At 40.1% G+C, this 22,021-nt stretch overlaps 1 protein-coding gene across 1 annotated transcript in view; it reads right to left on the bottom strand.

Moving 5' to 3' along the window:
• CCDC175 (coiled-coil domain containing 175) overlaps window positions 1-20,172 on the bottom strand; it is a 42,347-nt gene extending 22,175 nt beyond the window's left edge. Inside the window, exons 1-7 of the mRNA XM_056133379.1 lie at window positions 19,995-20,172; window positions 16,809-16,894; window positions 14,806-14,917; window positions 14,299-14,434; window positions 9,798-10,026; window positions 8,020-8,142; window positions 5,551-5,660 (exon numbers count right to left, since the gene is read on the bottom strand). Of these exons, the coding sequence (XP_055989354.1) occupies window positions 5,551-5,660; window positions 8,020-8,142; window positions 9,798-10,026; window positions 14,299-14,434; window positions 14,806-14,917; window positions 16,809-16,894; window positions 19,995-20,172 (974 nt within the window). The remainder of the gene's footprint in view (window positions 1-5,550; window positions 5,661-8,019; window positions 8,143-9,797; window positions 10,027-14,298; window positions 14,435-14,805; window positions 14,918-16,808; window positions 16,895-19,994) is intronic.
• Between the last annotated feature and the right edge of the window lie 1,849 nt (window positions 20,173-22,021).

Here is a 22,021-nt window from a genome sequence, read left to right as displayed (position 1 = left end):
CATCTGAGGGAAACAATTGAAGAAAGGGACTTAGTAGATATATACAGGACACTTCATCCACATAAAGCTGAATACACATTCTTCTCAAGCTTACATGGAACATTCTCCAAGATAGACCACATGCTGAGCCACAAAACATGCCTCCATAAAATTAAGAAGATAGAGATTGTATCAACAATCTTCTCAGACCATAATGCGCTGAAATTAGAAGTAAATCACACACAAAAACAGAAAACTAAATCAAACACCTGGAAATTAAACAGTGCTCTATTGAACAACGAGTGGCTTAGACAGGAAATCAAAGAGGAAATCAAAAGATTCCTAGAAACGAATGAAAATGAGAACACGAGTTACCAAAACTTATGGGACACAGCAAAAGCTGTGTTAAGAGGAAAGTTTATAGCTCTACAAGCATTCCTCAGGAAAGAAGAGCGAGCACACATAAGTAACGTAACCTCACAGCTTAAGAGCTTGGAGAAGGACCTAAAAAAGGAGCACAACCCGAACAGGAGAAAGGAAATAATAAAACTCAGAGCAGAGATTAACGAGATGGAAACCCAAAAAACAATCCGAAAGATCAATGAAACCAAGCGCTGGTTCTTCAAGAAAATTAACAAGATTGATAAGCCTCTAGCAAAACTCACAAAGAAAGGGAGAGAGAAAACCCTAATAAACCGAATCAGAAATGAAAAGGGGGTCATTACAACAGAAACTACAGAAATTCAAAGGATCCTCAGGGAGTACTTTGAGAAACTTTATGCCACGGAACATCAAAACCACAAGGAAATCGATAAATTCCTAGACTCCTACAGACTCCCAAGGCTGAACCAAGAAGACCTGGAATACCTGAACAGACCTATCACCATCAAGGAAATTGAAATGGTAATTAAAAGTCTCCCCAAGCACAAAAGTCCTGGCCCGGATGGATTCACTAGTGAATTCTTCCAAATCTTTAAAGAGGACTTACTCCCAACCCTCTTTAAGCTTTTCCATGAAATTGAAATATCAAAAACACTTCCGAACAGTTTCTACGAAGCAAATATCACACTGATAGCAAAAGCAGACAGAGATACCACAAAGAAAGAGAATTACAGACCGATATCCCTGATGAACACAGATGCAAAGATCCTCAACAAACTACTAGCAAATAGAATCCAACTACTCATCAAAAAGATCATACACCATGACCAAGTAGGATTCATCCCAGGGCTGCAAGGATGGTTCAATATTCGGAAATCAATCAACATAATCCATCATATCAACAAAAGAAAAGATAAAAAGCATATGATTATATCAATAGATGCAGAGAAAGCATTTGACAAGATCCAGCACCCCTTTATGATGAAAACCCTAGCCAAAATGGGTATAGAGGGGACCTTCCTCAAGATAATTAAAGCCATCTACCACAAGCCTACAGCAAGCATCATCCTCAATGGGGAAAAACTGAGAGCCTTCCCTCTAAGATCAGGGACGAGACAAGGATGCCCACTCTCTCCTATGCTGTTCAATATAGTACTGGAAGTACTTGCAATAGTGATTAGGCAAGAAAAAGATATTAAGGGCATTCAGGTAGGAAAGGAAGAAATCAAGCTCTCACTATTCGCAGATGATATGATAATATACTTAGAGAACCCAATAACCTCCACCAAAAAACTCCTAGAAACAATAGACTCGTATAGTAAAGTTGCAGGCTATAAAATCAATACCCAAAAGTCCATGGGTTTCCTATACGCAAACAGTGAGAGAGAAGAAAGCAACATGAAAAAAACAATCCCGTTCACAATTGTGCCCCAGAAAATCAAGTACTTAGGAATCAGCTTAACTAAGGAAGTAAAGGACCTGTACAAAGAAAACTACAAAACGCTAGTTCAGGAAATAAAGAGGACATGAGGAAATGGAAAGATATCCCCTGCTCATGGGTCAGGAGACTTAACATTGTCAAAATGGCAATACTACCAAAAGCATTGTATAAATTCAATGCAATCCCTATAAGGATATCCATGACATTCTTCAAAGAAATGGAGCAAACACTCCTGAAATTTATATGGAACAATAAGCCCCCACGAATAGCTAAAGCAATTCTTGGGAAAAAGAAAATGGGAGGAATCAACCTCCCGAACTTCAAACTGTACTACAAAGCAGTAATAATTAAAACAGCATGGTACTGGAACAAAGGCAGAACTGCAGACCAATGGAACAGGGTTGAATACACTGACATCTCCCCTCAATCATATGATCATCTAGTTTTTGATAAAGTTGCAAGTAATATGAAGTGGAGTAAGAAAAGCCTCTTTAACAAATTGTGCTGGCATCACTGGACGGCTACATGCAAAAAAATGGACTCAGAACTCTGCCTAACACCATGTACAAAAGTAAGATCAAAATGGATTAAAGACCTCAACATCAGACCAGAGACCATAAAGTACATTGAAGACAAAGTTGGCAAAACCCTCCATGACATTGAAGCTAATGGTATCTTCAAAGTTGCCACGCCACTGACTGAGCAAGTGAAAACAGAGATAGATAAATGGGACTATCTTAAACTAAGAAGCTTCTGCACCTCTAAAGAAACAGTGACCAAAATACAAAGACAGTCTACAGAATGGGAAAGGATATTCGCCGAATACACATCTGACAAGGGGTTGATATCAAGGATATATAAAGTACTGATTGAACTCCACAAGAAGAAAACATCCAACCCCATCAAAAAATGGGGCAATGAAATGAACAGAAACTTTCTCAAAGAAGAAATCCGAATGGCAAAAAAGCACATGAGAAAATGCTCGACATCATTAATCATCAGGGAGATGCAGATCAAAACCACAATGAGATACCATCTCACACCTCAGAGACTGGCCCACATTCAAAAGAACAAAAGCAACCGATGCTGGCGCAGATATGGTGAGAAAGGGACACTCCTTCACTGTTGGTGGGAATGTCGACTGGTTCAGCCCTTCTGGAAAACAGTATGGACGATTCTCAAAAAATTAGAAATTGAGCTCCCATTTGACCCAGCAATACCACTCCTGGGAATATATCCCAGAGAGGCAAAAATGTATAGTCGAAGTGACATCTGCACTTGTTTGTTCATTGCAGCCCTCTTTACAATAGCCAGAAACTGGAAGAAACCTGAATGCCCAAGAACAGATGACTGGTTAAAGAAACTTTGGTACATCTACACAATGGAGTACTATGTAGCTCTTAGAAAAGATGAAGTCATGAAATTTACATACAAGTGGTACAACATGGAAAGTATCATGCTAAGCGAAATGAGTCAGAAAGAGAGGGATAGACATAGAAATATTGCATTCATCTGGGGGATATAAAGTAACAAAATATGAGATTAATACCCAAGAATAGCTGGGATCAGCACCAGGAGGATTACTCCATAGCTTAGTGGCCAGTTGGGCATTCTAGAGGAAAGGGCAGCTCAGATAGAGAAGGGAACACCAAATAAAGGGTGTTTGGAGGATCCTCCCAGGAGGGGAGATGCATGTCGAAAGTAGACTATGGACTGAACATGTTTGCCACTCAATGCCTCTTTTGCAGACCACAACACCCAAAAGGAAAGAGAGAACACAGGGGATTGCCCTGCCACAGAGGCAGGGGGAGACGGGGGGATGGTGGTGGGGGGGGGGATATTATCCATGGTGGTGGAAAATGGGCACTGGTGGAGCGATGGGTATCTGATCATTGTATAATCAAACCCAAGCACAAAAAATTGTAAATCTACAACTGTACCTCATGGTGTTTCACTAATAAAAAAAAATTAAAAAAAAAAGAAGTAATCCTACTTGGAGCAAAGAAATCCTCTTTGGCAGTAGAAAGATACTAAAAAAATAAAATGAGGGCAAACAAAAGAGGTATAATGGATCTTGTATAATGCAATTGCTTTAAACTTAAGAGTGGCCACATACTCAAAACTGTAGAGATAAAAAGTGGTAATCTCAAGGCAAACACCAACAACTACCAAAAGGGACCTGACAACTACATCAAGAAACAGGTTTTAAAGTATAAGGAGAAAAAACAAAGGTTGATCAAATAAGTAAACTTCAAAAATACCCCCAATCCAGCGTAAAATGTAGAAACACATTTCTTCATTTGGCCTAGAAGCAGCAATGAAAAGGCACAGAGTGATATCAGATGGGTAAAAAAAACTGAACTCATTTTCCTGCAGTTTACAAGAGTCACTTCTGAACTATCATTGGAAAAACAGACTCAAAGTAAAAGTTCGGAAAATATCCTCACAATAGCCTAAAAATGATGGGGTGGTTCAGCAAGTCCACCACTCCATCTCATATAAGATAAATTTTTCTCCAGTGCATATGTGACATTCTTCAGGACAGACCACAAGCTGGGATACAAATTTCTATAAAATCAAGAAGATAGAAGATATATTAAGTATCTCCTCAGGCCACAATGGTTTTTAGGATGAAATAAACCACAAATAGAAATTTCGGGAAAACTCAAACACTTAAAAACTAAACAACATACTATTTGAAAAAATAACAGTGGGTCAAAGAAAAAAAAATTGGGAGCCAATGAGAATAAAGACACAAGTACCAGAACTTATGGACACAGCAATAACTATTCTAAAAGGGATGTACTTATAGCAATTCAAACTTTTATAAGGAAACAAGAACAGGCTTAAATATTAAATAAATTTTAAATATTAAGGAGAAAAAGAATATTAAAGGAAACCCTAAGTTAATGGATTCCAATAATAAAAAAATATATCTGGAATATATTTAAACCGAACCAGAATACTAGTGAAACCAGTAGCTGGTTTTTGAAAGAATGAACTCATGACTCATGATGAAGGAAAAAAGAAGAAATTCTATAAATTGTCTCAAAAGTGAAAGGGAAGATGCTGTAACAGATACCAAAGAAGTACAGTAGATAGGGCCTTTGCCTTGCATGTCGTAGCTAGCCCAAGTTCGATCCACAGCACCCTATATGGACCCCCCAATCCTGCCAGCAGTGATCCCTGAGTTCAAAGCCAGGAGTAAGCACTGAGTACTGCCAAAAAATGATTCTTGGGGCTGGAGAGACAATGGAGTGGGTTGGGCACTTATCTTGCACCAGCCAGCCATTGTTTGATCCCTAGAAATCCATATGGTTCCCAGAGTTCTTCCAGAAATAATCAATGAGCACAGAGTAAACAGTAATCCTTGAGCACAGTCATGTGTGCCAAAAAACAAATAAAGTGATTATATATAGCCAACAACAAATTCTATTAAATCAAGAAAAATTAATTTTTCACTAGCATCAAATAAATATTTTTTTTTACTAAATCACCGTGAGCTACAACTACAAAACTTTCATGTTTGAATTTTAGTTACACAACAATTGAACACCCATCCCTTCGTCAGTGTACATTTTCCACCACCACTGTCCTCAGTATCCCTTCCCACCCTATTTCCCTCCTCTATGGCAGACAATTTACCTGTTATTCTGTCTCTACTTATGGGCATAAAATAAATATGTTTTTAAAAATAAAAATTTCACAATTAACCTATAAAACTGCAACAATAAAAGAGTAATATTTACTTCTTCTCCTCCAGGTTCCTACAGAAAATCTTTAGGTTATGGACTTCCTGCCGCCAGTGTTTTATTGTTTCTTGTAGTTGCAATATGGTAAGATTGTGATCAGTTAAAGACTGTTGAAAAATCCCCACAAAATGAAATTTAGCATTAGTAAATGATTCATGACAAAGATAAATTCATTAAATATTTATATATCACCCTCTTAACCTTTACATTTGAATGGCCATTACTTCAAAACAGGGCAACCATCGTATTGCTTCTTCATAAAACAAATTTGGTCAGAGATATCCTGAAGTAATTAAATTTTCAAAGGTGAAGTTAAAAGCAGTGAGAATGTGAAAATTTTAAAACAGCTTTCAGAATATAAATTCACTTTATTGACTCTTTAAAAAAATTAAACAAATCTGTAATTTTGTAGGCATCCTCAAAACATTCCAAGATAGTAGCACTGTCAAGATAGTAGAATGAGTACTATTTTTCAAAAGTCATCATTAATTGGGTCTTTTGCCTTAATTAATAACTCATGCTGAGAAGAATTATTTGTTCTTTATATTTAACATTATTTTGGAAATAAAACTGTATGCCACTGTAGCAAGAATGGGAGCATAATTTAAAGAAGGAAATATGAATGGAGAAACATAGTGGAGCATATTTTTACAGTGCAGTTTTGAGGTAAAGAAATGGGAAGGTGAATTTCAGAACATTGTGTTTGCATTTCAGCTCATTTGAAATAAAGGGTTAGAAAAGAAAACTGATTCTGAAAAAAAAATTCTGCTTTAGGCCAAGGAGATGGCTCACAAGAATGAACACTTTGCATATAGGAGACACAAATTCTATACCAAATACCACATGATCCCCTGAGCAAGTCCAAGTATAGCCCCAAGCATCATCAGATGTGTCCCTCTAAATTAAAATATATAATATTCAAATTGCTACTATGTTTGGCATATCAAATACATCATGGGTATCTTGCCAGGCTTTGCCGTGGGGGCGAGATACTCTCGGCAGCTTGCCGGGCTCTCCAAGAGGGGTGGAGGAATCAAACCTGGATCAGCCAGGTCGGCAGAGTGCAAGGCAAACGCCCTACCCACTGTGCTATCGCTCCAGCCCAAGTGTCATAATGGAGACGTTGCTGGGCCCACTCGAGCAAATTGATGAACAGGAGGACAGTGACGGTGTATATTGAATTAAGTTTTTCTGCTTTGTGGCATTTCATGCCATCCAACTATGCACATCATTTTGGGGTCAGAGAAGTATCTGTTTAAAGGGTGGGTCTGTCAATGCCTCCTTCGCAAACCACAGCACCCAAAAGGAGAGAGACAACAAAAGGGAATGCCCTGCCACAGAGGCAGGGTGGGATGGGGAGGAAGGAGGGTGGGAGAGATACTGGGATCAGTGGTAGTGGAGAATGGGCGCTGGTGGAGGGATGGGTACTCCATCATTGTATAATTGAAACCCAGGCACAAATATCTGTAAGTCTACAACTGTACCTCATGGTGTTTCACTAATAAGAATTATTTTAAAAAGTACTTAGTTATATATGGATATTATTAAAATTAAGAGACTGGGATATAGTAATTTATTTTATTTTTTGTTCATAATTAAAAATCAAAATAAATTTTTTATCTTCTGATTTAAAAAAAGGGTGGGTCTGTGTAATAGATATCACATTCAGTGATGCTCAAGAGATACCACCATTTGGGCATTACTACTGATGGTTCAGGGGAACATGAGATACTGGAGATTAAATTCAGGCCTCCCACATGAGAAGCATTCACCCAGTCCTATGAGCTATATCTCTAATCCTGATCACATTAAATGTACATATCTGGGAATTTTTTTTATTTTAATAGTGTTTTATAACTTGATATAATAATAGAAATGCTACAATTAAAATTAGAGCTATCCTAAAAAATATCTCGCCCACACGGCAAAGCTTGGCAAGTTCCCCGTGACATATTTGATATGCCAAACACAGTAACAACAAGTCTCACGATGGAGACGTTACTGGGCCCGCTCGAGCAAATCGATGAACAGGAGGACCATGACTGTGACTGTGACCTAATAAAAAGAATGGAATTAACTGATCCTTTTGCTGAGAAATGTGATATTTCTATATTACTGTTGCATTATATACCTCTACATGGAATTCTCCATATAGATGAAAGAAATTCTCCCAGAATAACATGAAGATAAATTGAAATAAATACATTGAACAGCACCGGCAGGGGCTGGAGAGATAGTATAATGAGTATGGCCCGTTCATTGCATGTGCCAGGCTTGACCCGGTTTCAATCTCTGGCAACCCATGTGGTCCCCAGAGTCGTGCCAGAAGTGATCCCTGAAAGCAAAGTCAGGAGGAAGCCTGAGCACCACTGGGTGTGGCCCCCAATTTTTTTTTTTTATTAAAAGGCATTAAAGTAGTATGCTTTAAGTTGCTCAGGTCAGGCTTAAATGTAGTTTTTTTCTTACCTCTGTGCCCACAGTATCCTTATCTTTTATTTCTGACATTTTGCGTGTTAATGCTTGGAATTTTCCCTTCATTTTAAAAGTTTCTGCTTTCTTTTGGTCATGGAGCCTTTTCATTTTATAAATCTATAATGACAAATATAATAAACCAATGAAAAGTTAATAAAAACAATCAAGCTGAGGTAATTTTTTTTCTTAAACCTAATTTATACTCAATCTAAACATGTCATAGTCAATATAAGCAAATCAACAAATAAAGCACTAGTACACCTTTGCTTGTTTTGCATTATCACAAGAGAAATAGTGAGCCAGAAATACCAAATGGCAATTACAAAATACTGAAATACTAAATTATTGACTTATAAAATTATGTAAGTAAGTAAAGGCCCTCCCGTTGATCATCGATTTGCTCGAGCGGGCCCAGTAATGTCTCCATTGGAGACTTTGTTGTTACTGTGTCTGGCATATGGAATACTCTCGATTAGCTTGCCGGGCTCTCCGAGAGGGGCGGAGGAATCGAACTCGGGTCGGCCATGTTGGTTGCGTGCAAGGCAAACGCCCTACCCGCTGTGCTATCGCTGATGTATAGAAAATTACAAATGCTGATACTGTTGTCATTTATACTATTCTGGCAACTTAGAATGAATTTGACAATTATTATTTATCTCTGCAGCAGGACACAGTTGCATTCAGGAGAACTATGTGTTTAACAAGATTTGTTGAAAATAGTTCTTTGCTCAAACTTTGGCCTAAGTCTTCTCCCAAAGTTTTACACTTGTATAAATAATGTTAGCTAGAAGTATTTGATTTGTGTTAAGGGGGATATGATGGGCTTGAAGACACCGTTACCTAGAACTATTTTAATTTTCTCACAGTAACTAAAGGAATTAACAAAAAGGGAATAACAAATGGCATAGAGCAACAGAATCTATATACTAGTGAATAGACTTGAGTTTACATATTGGGAGATGAAGGGGTATGGGTGGGGGGAAGAGTTTTGATTGAGGGTCCCTGAGACACTGAGATAATGACAAAGGGAAATGAACACCGTGGTATGGGTGTGTGGTATTGGAATATCATAAGCATAAAATCTTGTCATTGACAGTGTTGTAAATCATGATGACCAAAAAAATCTTTTTTAAATAATAAAATGGATGAATTGTCAATCTTATTTATTCTTTCAAACAGTCAGGTCTAGGTTTCACTGATCTTTTTAATTTGTTTCAGTTTCCATTTCACTGGTTTCTTCCCTAAGCCTTATTTCCTGCATTTTTCTTGGTCTTTATCTAGCTGCTTCAATTGTGCTGTTACATTATTTATTTGGTCCTTTCTTCCTTCCGAGTAGCACATAGCTATTAACTTCCCTCTTAACACTGCTTTTGATGTGTTCCATATATTCCAGTAATTCATGCCTTCATTCTCATTTGTTTTCAGGAATCTTTTAATTATATTTTCTGATTTCCTCTTTAACCCATTCATTGTTCAGAGTCTGGCAAACTCCCTGTGGCGTACCCAATATGCCAAATACCAGTAGCAATGATGGGTCTGATTCTACTCAAGAGCCTTGAATATGGCACTTTCTTAAAAATCTCAGGGCTAGGACGAAAGAGATGTTACTGGGGCCTGCTCGAAGCAATCGACGAATAACAGGATCGTGATCGTGATTTCCTCTTTAACCCATTCATTGTTCAGTAGTTAGTTGTTTAATTTCCAGACAAAACCAAAACCAAAACCAAAAATAAACAAATGGGATTACAGTTATTTAAAAAAATACTACTTACCTTGTCAAACAATATTTGTTTTCTTTGGAAAATTAAGCTTCTTTCTCTTTCCAATTCATCAGTAACATCTTTATAACATTGTTTTTGCAAGTCTAGTAATTTTTTTGCTGAGTTTATTTTAACATAAATTTCATTGATGGAAACAGTCATCTTGGCTTTTTCTTCCAACAGAGCGTTGAGTTCCATGACAATCTTTTGATGTTCATATGCTAGATTTTCTTGCGTTTCACTGAGGGGAAAGAAACCTAATCATTTATGACGTGAGAAGTATGGATTTTAGGAAAGGAATTAACTTATGTTTGGTGAAATAAAATTATAAAATTTTAGGAAACCACAAGGATACAAATCTTGGAGTTGCTTGTGATTACTTAAACTTGGTTCATATGAGGACAAATTTCAACATTGTAAACAGTTACAAAATGTCACATGGTCTTGCTTCACTTCTACCCCCCAACAACCCCACAAAACATTACATGATTTGGGTTTAAACTTATTATCAGATATTGAGGGGTATTTTTTTTACATTTTTCTAAACATAATCTCTTTCTGATCTTTCCTGTGACCCCAACTCACTCCTGCCTTGTCCTTAACTGACTAATCTCATACTGTAGCTTATTCATTTACTTGATTTGTACCTGTAGGCACACCTTCGAATATTTCAGGGGCTGAGGAGAGCTACAGAACCCTGATTGAGAAATGTTGCTCTTTTTTCCCTTTTCTCTTTATTATTATTATCATCATCATCATCATCATCATCATCATCATCATCATCATCGTCATCATCAAATCATCATAAACAATGTTATAAAGATGTTACTGATGAATTTTTGAATCATCGTGATGTAGTTACAAAACTTTTCATAGTTACAAGTTTCAGTCATACAATGATCAAACACCCATCCTTCCACCAGTGAAAAACGCATTTTCAGAACAGGGATTCTTCTGATAACATGGATTTAACATTCTCTACTGGCATCAAACCAGAGAGACCACCATCTTCTCTGTATGATTCAATTTCTAGCACAACAGATGAAAGCAATGCAGAAGATGAGACAGCTGCTACATCCTCAGACTGAGTCTGAGAGCAGCATAGTAAGGAAGCTCCTATTAGAGACCATCACCCCTCTTTCAGGCGGCCTGCAGGCTGCCCATGACATGCTCCTGATCAAAGTTTACAATTAAGACCTTTACCAGAACCTAAGTGGTCAATTCTACCCAAACTTCATGACTTTTGTCTCTTTCTCTCTGACCAGCTGGAGTAAACCCAGCCTTTATTTTATGAAGGGTTAAGAATAGATTCACTGTCATTTTAAAAAGGCCCGTGCCTTGTATGGACCAACAGCTCTGTACTGTAAGGAATATCTCACAGGCTGAAGTGAGATGCGCTTTGGTGGGGGGGAGGGGGGGCTCATTTTTATTTATTATTTTTTAAAGAATTTTTGCTTTTTTAAATTGAGTCACCATGAGATACACAGTTAAAAAGCTGTTCATGATCAGGTTTCAGTCATACAATGATCCAACATCCAACTCTTTACCAGTGCCCATTTCCCACCAGCAATAACGCCAATTTCCTTCTCACCATCCTCTCCCTTCTCCAGTCAGCCTCTATGGCAACATGGCAGGCTCTCTCTCTCTCTCTCTCTCTCTCTCTCTCTCTCTCTCTCTCCCCTTTCTCTTTCCTCTCTGACACTCTCACTCTGCTTCTACTCTTTTTGAACACTAATTAACAACCTAGGTCACCCTGGACAGAAATTTTCAGAAATCAAACTAACTAATGAGATGTTAACAGGTAAAGGAAAGTGGTTAGGCCTGAAAAAGCAAGCGTCCTACCTACTGTACTATCTCTCTGGCCCCAGAAACTAGACTTTTAATGGCAAGTGTAATATATATATGTATATATATATATGTTGATTTATGAGAATGTACAGATGAACATTTTAAAGTAATGTCACTTCAATTGAAAAAGCTTTCTCTAAAAATCAGAGCAAATAACCAAAACCACAATCCTAACATAGGTATGCTGTGTGGTTGTTATTAAGACCTTTACCAGAACCTAAGTGGTCAATTCTACCCAAACTTCATGACTTTTGTCTCTTTTTCTCTGAGTACACAAACGAAATGTGGGATTGAAGGAAACCTGCTGTGAGTTGTTATTCAGGATTATTCTTGCTTTGTATATCTTTCTTCATGAGCTGGGGAAGTCAAGATCCATGACCTTCCCTTTGGTTTTGGGGTGACACTCAACAATACTTGAGGGCTACTCCAAACTCTGTGCTCAAGGCTCACTACTGATGATGCTCAAGGAACCTGGTAGTGCCAAGGACTGAACCTAGGCCTCCTGGCTGCAAAGCGATTGAGCCCTTTGAGCTATCTTTCCAGCTCTTTGCAAACCAAATTTCACAAAGAGGAAAAAAAAGAGGTATCTAAGGGTAAAATGTTGGTATGAGGCAACACAACTCATAAACGGAGAGTATCATGCTGAGTGAAATAATTCAGAAGAAGAGGGACAGATAGAGAATGACTGCACTCATTTGTGCGATACAAAAAACAATAGTGTAAGACTAATACCCAAGTCCAAGATAAATAGGGGGCAGGAGGACTGGTCAATAGTTGAAAGTTTGCCATAAGTGTGTAGAAGGCAAAGGGCATTTACAATAGAGAAGGGACCAGTATGACAATAATAGCTAGAAATGATCACTCTGGATAAGAACTTAGCGTTGAAAGTAGGTCAAGGGAAATACATGATAACCTTTCAGCATCTTATTGCAAACCATAGTGCCCAAAAGAGGAGGGATACAGAGAGGGAGAGAGAGAGATTCAGAGAGACAGAGAGAGAGACAGAGAGAGAGACAAAGGGAGAGGGAGAGGGAGAGAGAGAGCCTGACACAGAGGTGGGGGGGTGGTCAGGAGGGAATGTAGGAAATGTACACAGGTGAAGGGATGAATGTTGGAACATCATACACTGAAACCCAATCATGAAGAAACTTGTAACTTTTTATCTCACTGTGATTCAATAGAAAAAAAATTTTTTTAAAGAAAAGGAAACAAATAACTCATAAATAAAAAGTAATGATCCTGAGCTACAGGCTGATATATACATACATACATGTATCAGACTGTCTTACTGTCTTACTTAATTACACATAAAATTTAGGACCCACTCTTGGAAATTCATCCCATCCTCAGTCATCCAAAAGATTATAATCTTTTAGTAAATTAAGTAGATTATATATATTTGTTTGGGGGATCACATGCATTATATACAAATCAACATTATGTACAAATCTGTGATCTGCAAAACCACACCTGCTAGTTTTCAGAATTGCTACTGGTATTGCTCAGAGGACCAATGCAGTGTTTGAGATCAAACAGCTTGCTGTTTACCACGTAGTTTGCTACAGAGATGTCCCCAGACTTTGTGTGAGGCCGATTTCACCAGGGTACCTCAGACAGAGCAAACGTTGTCTCTCCACCTGCCCCCTAGGAATCCCAGTGGCAGCCATCTTCCAGAACCCAATGAAAAGGCCAGGTATTCGGGATTAGTAACGGCAAACTCCAGGCCTCATGGGATAGGGGATGGGTCCTTTCCATCTCCCCGCCTCCATGAGGCTTTGGATATCATGCCATGAGCTGCCTCCAGTGACAACTTAAGCTCCTTAACAGCCATGATCCAAAGTCACACAAAAGAATCTCAGAACTGAGCAGCTCACTGCAGAGATTTCTCCAGACCCCAATTACCTAAAATTTTAGATTTCTAGGAGCGTGTGGCGGCCACATGACATCCTATGCTATTCATAGCAGGCAATATAAATTATCTAGCACCTGCCTGTTCAGCAGGTTTCAGTTTTGGTGCAAAATTCAAAATAATGGTGGTGGGAAGGTGTGTTGGTGATGGGACTGGTGTCAAAATATTGAATGTAATCCATTATAGTGAATAACTTTATGAAATTAAAAAAAAATAAACAAACAGTTCTTCTGTATGCAACTCAAGAATGCTAGTACCCAGTTATTTCCCTGGCAGTCCCCAAACAGAATGTCCTTTATTACAACTAAATTAATTGTAATATACTGGTTTGATGTTGCATTTTCAGTATATCACCCAACAAGAATTCTGGCCTTGGTGGTCAAGGATTATAAACTTTATTTTACTGAAGTGAGAACTAAAACCATTGTGAGTCTACCTTCATAGGTGGCTTATGAGATAACATGTGAGTTAGGAACATTGGTTGCTCCCAGGCAGCTAGATGTCTCTGAAATTTTATAGTCTCCTAGCTTCTGACATTGAAGAATTTTCTGTTTCCCTGCAATTCTTCACAGTCAGCGCACACCCAACATCAGTCACATCATCTTCTTCAAGGGATATCTCCACCTCCTAATACACTCACACCAGTTCACACAATAGGACAATTGCCCCATTGTCAGGAAATTCCAGAAATATTCAGGACATTTCCTTGAGCACTCTAAGTATTAAATATTGAAACTAGGAAATCACGAAACTTACCCCAGAGTTTCATTTACTTCTTGAAGCTCTGTCAATCTTTTCCTTAGAAACCTTTCTTCATTATCCAACTGAAAGATTTTTCTTTGTAATCCATTTTTCTCAAAAATATTTAATTTTCGAGCATCTCTAACACAGTCTTAAAAGTAAAGAAAAATGTTACTGAATTATTTGAGAAATAGAAAATAGAAAAAGAAATAGAAAATTATTTGTAGATAATGGCTATTCAAATTACAAATAAGTATGTTTTACATTAATATTCTTTTAAGTGTCAAATTAGAATGGGCTGACATATCTAGTCTATTTGAAAACTAAATTATATTCAAGTGTTATTTGTTATTTTCACATAAAATGAGAGAGAAAATTATTATGAATATCACTGTACTTATGTAGTGTACTCTTTCTAGAAATATTTTGCATGAAATAATTTAAATTTGTATTATTAAAAGTGATTAGCCCAATTTATTTTAAAAATAACTCAAATTTCTATAATTGATAAGCTTAAAGTACCTTCTAATTCTACGTGAAATTTACCAGGAACCGTTCGTAATAGAAAATACAGTCTGCTAAGTTCCATGCTTTCCATTTCCAAAAGATCAATGGTATCTTTTCTCATTTGTTCCTAAAAGTTTAAATTGCATATTTAGAAAGTTAAGACATTAAAATAATAAAACTTCCTAAACAATGTCCTATCAATGTTTTCAGAGATCAAAATTTTATTTCCATTAAACATCTTTTGCTGTTAAATTTAATGGGACAAGAAAACGGGAAGAGTGGGGCCTGAACAATTGTACAGCAGGTAGGGAGTTTGCCTTGCACATGGTTGATTGAGTTTGATCCTTGACACACCATATGGTCCCTTGAGCCCATCAGAAGTAATCTCTGAGTATAAAGCCAGGAGTAACCCTGAGCACTGCTGGGTGTGGTCCCAAAACAAAACCAAAAACCAATAAATAAAGAAAATAGGAAGAGAATACTACCAGCCATTTTTAAGGATGTCACTGTAATCTTTTAGTTTCTGCTGATTTTCTTGCCTCATAATGTGTTTCATAGTATGTGTTTATCTTTAAATAACATATATGTATTTATCTTTCATAATGTGTTCCTTCTGTAGTTTTTTTTTTTAATTATTTGTTGAGTCACACCAGCTGTGGCTTACTCCTGGCTCTAAACTCAGGGATTACTCCAGGCAGGCTTCAGGGGACTCTGACTGGGTTCAATCCCAGGCACCCCATATGGTCACCCTAGTGCTCCGGGAGTGATCCTTGAGCGCAGAGAAAGGAGTTAAGCCCTGAGCAGCACCAGGTGTGCCCCCAGAGCCCCCCAAAATAAAACAAAATTGCTTACAAAATTATATCTAAATATAGAAAGAACAACAGTTCTCTTATACATACCTATAAATAAATCCAAATATATAAATCCAAACAGTCAAATGGATCGCTTCATTTGTTTTCCTGTGGGGGTGTGGTGGGGTGTCATGTTTAAAAGAGAAAGCCGGGGCTGGAGCCATAGTACAGCGGGTAGGGCATCTGCCTTGCATGTGGCCAACCCGGGTTCCATCCATGACATCTCGTACGGTCCCCTGAGCAACACCAGGAGTCATTCCTGAGTGCAGAGCTAGGAGTGACCACTGAGCACTGTCTAGTGCGACTCAAAAAAAAGGGGAGAAGAAAAGAAGAAAAATCTTGGGGACCCAGAGAGCAGGTAGGATGCTCAACTTGCAGGAGGCCACCCAGAACCACATACGGGCCCCAAGTCTCACCAGGAGTGATCTTGGAGTGCAGAGCCAGGAATAAGCACTGAGTACTTCCAGGTGTAGCTCCCCGACCCTCACTCTGCCACCCCCTCAAAGGAAAAGCCTCTATAAATGTATTGGTGGTAAAGTAAAAAGTAAAGGCCCTCCCGTTGATCATCGATTTGCTCGAGTGGGCCCAGTAACGTTGGAGACTTTGTTGTTACTGTGTCTGGCATATTGAATACGTCTCGGGGAGCTTGCCAGGCTCTGCCATGTGGGCAAGATACTCTCGGTAGCTTGCCGGGCTCTCTGAGAGGGGCGGAGGAATCGAACTTGGGTCGGCCATGTTGGCTGCGTGCAAGGCAAATGCTCTACCGCTATGCTATCGCTCCAGCGATATTTATTGGTGGTAAAATAGATATTTTAAATAAATAGCCAGGATCTCAATGGTTATTTTATAAACTGAGAAATGGTTATTTTATAAACTGAGAAATTGACATATTTTGTAAATAACTACATGTCAGATTACTTTTCTGTGGAAAATATAGTCAATACAGGCATAGCTTCTAAATAGTAAAGGGAACATTTATATATTTATTTGTGTATGGGGTCCACACCCTCAAAGCTCAGGGATTTCTCCTGACTCTGTACTCCATTTAGTAAACATTTTATCTATCCATCTACTGAAGTCCATGGAACAAAGTTTGTGCTAAATAAAAATTTGATGGAGAAATAGATGTAAGATTGGAAAAAATAGTTCTTATATATAATACAATACCAATTTCTTAACAGCCACAGCAACATCCTTAAGAAAGGCTTTAGCTTCTTCATTGCATTTAAAATAGTCATCTTGCAGCATTTTTTCTATTAAAAAAAAGTCAGAAAATTAAAGTCTCTTATTTATCTGTTTAAACAAAATTTACTCTCTAAGCTCTCACTCAAATGCCTATGCAGCTGGAAATTACATCTTCCATATGTAAGTTTCTATAGTTCATGAATCTCATCTGTACCTGTTCTTTCGATTTCTTAGTATTCTAATTTAAGAAAATATTTTATGGTTCTTTGCTACTGTTCTGAGGGCTGGAGCGATAGCACAGCGGGTAGGGCGTTCGCCTTACAAGCGGCCAACATGGCCGACCCGAGTTCGATTCCTCCGCCCCTCTCGGAGAGCCCGGCAAGCTACCGAGAGTATTCGATATGCCAGACACAGTAACAACAAAGTCTCCACTGGAGACGTTACTGGGCCCGCTCGAGCAAATCGACGATCAACGGGAGGGCCTTTACCTTTTACCTTTACCTTTATGGTTCTTGAGGACAGATTAGGTTTTTTTCATAATTTTATTTATTTATTTTTCTTTTTATATTTATTTGTTGAATCACTGTGGGAAAAGTTACTAAGCTTTCAGGTTTAAGTCTCAGTCATACAATGATCAAACACCTTTCCCTTCACCAGTACTCATTTTTCACCACCAAGAATCCCAATATACACCCTCCCAACCCTCCCAATGCCTGTGAGGCAGATGGTTTTCACTTAACTCTTCTCTACATTGATTGCATTCATTATCTCGACAAAAGATGCACCATTATTGTTTAGAATTTCCCCCCTAACAATCAGAATTGCTGAAAAGGCATTGTGAAATACTTTGTTTTCTATAGCTGGTTATGAAAATCATATAATTTTGCGTGGCCACAATAGCAGCCTTGAGATTTTGGATTTTTTCAAAGAGCCAGATAATTACAAGATTGGTTTCTGTGCGTCTGGTGTTATGGCTGTGCCAGAGAGCCGCTCATGGGGGGCAGCTCGTAACCTCGGTAGGGCAACAAGGACGAGCCAGTACCGTCCCCCATCCCATGAGACTGCAGTTTCCCCATCAACGCTAGCTCATACCTGGCTTTTCAAGAAGCTCTAAGGCAGTGGCCACCTTGTATGCGGTCCAGATGCATTTCTGCCAAAAGTGCAGGGTTTTGAGATTTGTTTGAGTCTCTGGGATCATGGCCATTAATTAGATTGATCAGGAGACAGAGAGGCCATTTGTAGGTGGCGATTCGGGGTCTCGCTGGGATGTGGAGAAAGAATCGGCTCCACCCCCATCTGGTGAGGTCCCGCATGTCACGTCGCTGCAGGCCCAAACCTGACTGTCCAGTAGTCTCTGGAGTATGGTGGTCAACGGGCTGCCAAGGGGAACAGACCAAGGCACGAAACCTGTTCCCATCTGGATTGGCCCAGAGCCAGTAACTTATTGCAGGAACGGACGCATTTCTGTCAAAAGCCTTTGGGTTCCAAGATTCGTTTCTGAGTCTCTGGGATCATGGCCATTAAGCAGTTCGATCAGGAACAAGAGAGGCCTTGCCTCCAATTATATAGCTGAGCCAGAGGTGATTTGTGGGTGTGTCTCCCATATACCTAACTTTTGGCCATTTACTTTCTTGGTAAACTTTGCCCCAAGTTTTTGGGGTCTGGCCAAAGGCAAAGCAGCAATTTTGGGGTATCTGGAAGTGTCAAGGCACCATGAGGCTGCAGATTCACTCGCCTCACAGGTACAGACTGACCTGCTGGCGGCACCATACCCTCGCAGATTAGTTTTTAAAGATTCCATCTATGTATCTCTCATAATAGAAAAAAGGTATCTATTGGGGATTAAAAAGCCAACTAATAATTTTTTTTGTGAAAAGAGTAAGTAAAACATTTATCCTATAATAATAGGTTTGCTTGGAGATCTTGGCCCCAGAACCCGCGTGGATTTGTCCCTCTGCCAGTACCTTCATGTGTGCGGAGAGTGGTCTCAGCATGGTGGTGACTGGTCCTGGAGTCTTCGGCTGCCGGAGCCCTGGTCGGGGCGGGGAGGAAAGCTAAACCTGCTCCCCTCCAATGGGCCCTGGCGAGGACAGCCAGGCGCAGGAGCAGGAGACTGCACTGTTCTCTTCCGGGAGCTGGTTTTTATAGTCTCTGAGTCTTGGCCGCTGATGGGATTACACAGCGCCAGGGGACCAGTTGGTGGGTGTGACCCCCGCCTACTGGAATTTGGAGGATCTGGGTGGAGGATGCTCGGCCCCAATCCGAGCAGGCTTGGAGATCTCGGCCCCGGAACCCACATGGATTTGTCCCTCTGCCGGTACCTTCAGGTGTGCGGAGAGTGGTCTCAGCATGGTGGTGGCTGGTCCTGGAGGTCTTCGGCTGCCAGAGCCCTGGTCGGGGCGGAGAGGAAAGCTAAACCCACTCCCCTCCAAGGGTCCCCGGCGAGGAACAGCCAGGCGCGGGGGCAGGAAACTCCAAGCCTACTCGGATTGGGGCCGAGCATCCTCCACCTAGATCCTCCAAATTCCAGTAGGCGGGGGTCACACCCACCAACTGACCCCCTGACGCCGTGTAATCCCATCAGTGGCCAAGACTCAGAGACTATAAAAACCAGTTTCCGGAAGAGAACAATGCAGTCTCCTGATAATTTGGCCCTGTCCAAGATTTGGCCCCATCTGTTTGCATCTTCTAAACATCCTTCTCTACTTTACCTTGCCTACTAAGTAAACTTCTTATACCTTCTTTCTTTCTTATTTGCTTGCTAAATTCTTTAATTTTCCATGGCACGATGTTGGAGAAAAGCAATATGCAAAGAAAAGTGGGGAAAGGACAAACTGACAACGGAAGTATCATCTAATCTAAACGGGGGTGGGTTGTGGGGTGCTGTGTACTGCAGTCTTAGTATCAGGATTGCAGCCCTCTGGCGTGAGATTTGCCCGCAGCAAATGAAGTCCCAGCAGTATTGCTCAGCAGGGGACTGATACCGACAGGCAGATTCCAAGGTGCCTGAAAGGGCTCTGCTGGAGCCAGGGAGGCCGCAGGCTAGAAAGCAGACTCCCATTCCGGGCGGCCCATTCCTTTGAATGGACCCATCCCTCTGCCTTTGAAGCTTTTGCTACCCATCCGCCTTCACAGGAACGCCCCTGCCGGTGCCCACCCGCTTCTCACCCACAGCAAAGAGTTGCTCCAGCGCATCAGTGGCAACGGCGCATCCCAGGCTTTCTGGATAAGTGCACAGCTCCAGGGACTGGCCTGTCGACACGGCGGTCTCCCGCGGCTTCTCGTTGAAGGCCAGCTCCGGCGTCCAGGGAGTCAGAGCCAACCTGCTGCTCCTGTCCGACTCCATCGCGGCCAGAGAGAGGACACTGAATACCGGTTGCCCCGGGCAACAAGGACGCCGAGGACCACGAGCACGAATTCCCCAGCAAGACTTAGCATGACCAGCTTCTGGGTTCTCTAACTTGAGCCACAATAATGTAGAAATCCTGAAAGGAGGGGGCTCTATTTATCTGACATTTCCTTGTGCTCCAGTCCTTGTGGTTAGTTTAGACATTCTGTTTTTCTCGTGGACTATTGGAATCACGATCACTTTTGAACGTGGCGCTCTGCTCTGGGTACTAGGGCAGCGGTTTAATATCCAGAGGCCCTCTTAATGCTCACAGTGCTTTGGGAGTCTACTGGCGCTCCTACTGACTTTTATAGACCAGGAAACAGAGATAAAGATGGCCCAGGGTCACACGAGGATAATTTTAAATTTAAGTGGAGTCTATATATCTTTCCACTATATTCTATTATTTTTTCTCTTTACCTGTAACTGTGGCATTGCTGAGTACATGAACTTGAATCAGGGATTTTCCTGTCTTCAAACTGTGAGCTCTTTGAATGCAGGCACATTATTTTTGCTATGCAGTTCCAAAACCTAGTCAAGCTACAGACTCAGAATAACTTAACTTTCACTTCTTCTGGCTGATCAGGAGAGCATCAAAGAAGACTTAATTCTCCCTTTCTTAACTTTGCATTACAGATAGAAGAATTGAAATCAAGAGTGGTACTGACAGTAATGAATCACTTGTTGAATGCTTACTCTGCTCTACGCACTGTTCTAAATACTGTACCTATATAAATACTGCATCTTCTAAACATCCTTCTCTACTTTACCTTGCCTACTAAGTAAACTTCTTATACCTTCTTTCTTTCTTAGTTGCTTGCTAAATTTTTTAATTTTCCATGGCACGATGTTGGAGAAAAGCAATATGCAAAGAAAAGGGGGGAAAGGACAAACTGACAACGGAAGTATCATCTAAACGGGGGTGGGTTGTGGGGTGCTGTGTACTGCAGTCTTAGTATCAGGATTGCAGCCCTCTGGCGTGAGATTTGCCCGCAGCAAATGAAGTCCCAGCAGCATTGCTGAGCAGGGGACTGATCCCGACCGGCCAGACTCCAAGGCCCTTTAAGGTAGGAAGTTCTATTTTGCGAATGAAAGCCCTGAACTTATTCCCAATCTCTATGGTATACTGCCTTAGAGAGGAAGCAGCACATCAGTAGCACAACTAGTCCAAATCTATCTCCTTTCTCCTAGAAGAGCCATATCCTGGCTTTAGACATCCTCCTGAGGCCCCACTTTTGCTAAATTTGGCTTACTTTTGACATTCAGGTCTCTCTCTACCCTTCTTTGCTCTCAGTTAAAAAAGGGGGGAGGGACAGAGGGGTATCTAGAAGACTGAAAATTACATTTTTCAAAAACCTTTGTCAGACGGTTCCTAGTTAGCTTTCTTAGCTCTGATGCAATTTTGCCTGCCTTCCTCTTTTGGTTTTCCAGTCCTTAAAGCACATTTCCTGTGATGAAATATTCTCTTATTGACATAGATTGGATAGCCTCAAGTCAAATGTTACACTATTACCAGCAACTGGATGTGTATTCAAATGTTTTGTACTCAGTATGTCAGTATCTATGATGGTTTAGTACTAGACCATGCTCAAAACCTCTTGAGAAGTAAGACTCTTACCAAATTTTGTCATTCTTACTCTGGATTCTACCAGTGCCAGTACAGGTATGATGTTTGGCACATGGCCTTACCATCCCACTAATTTCTGGATATCATATCCTTCTATAAATCAAGAAAAATGGAAAGAGGCAACACGTGGAAACTCTGTCCTTTTGTTTTTCAAGAAGAGAAATATTTTCAGATTACTAA

This window comes from Sorex fumeus, unplaced genomic scaffold (assembly GCF_029834395.1).
Source record: "Sorex fumeus unplaced genomic scaffold, SorFum_2.1 ptg000098l, whole genome shotgun sequence".
NCBI classification, from domain to species: Eukaryota; Metazoa; Chordata; class Mammalia; order Eulipotyphla; family Soricidae; genus Sorex; species Sorex fumeus.
The sequence above is the reverse complement of the archived record's forward strand: the minus strand, read 5'-3'. Positions and strand labels throughout refer to the sequence as shown.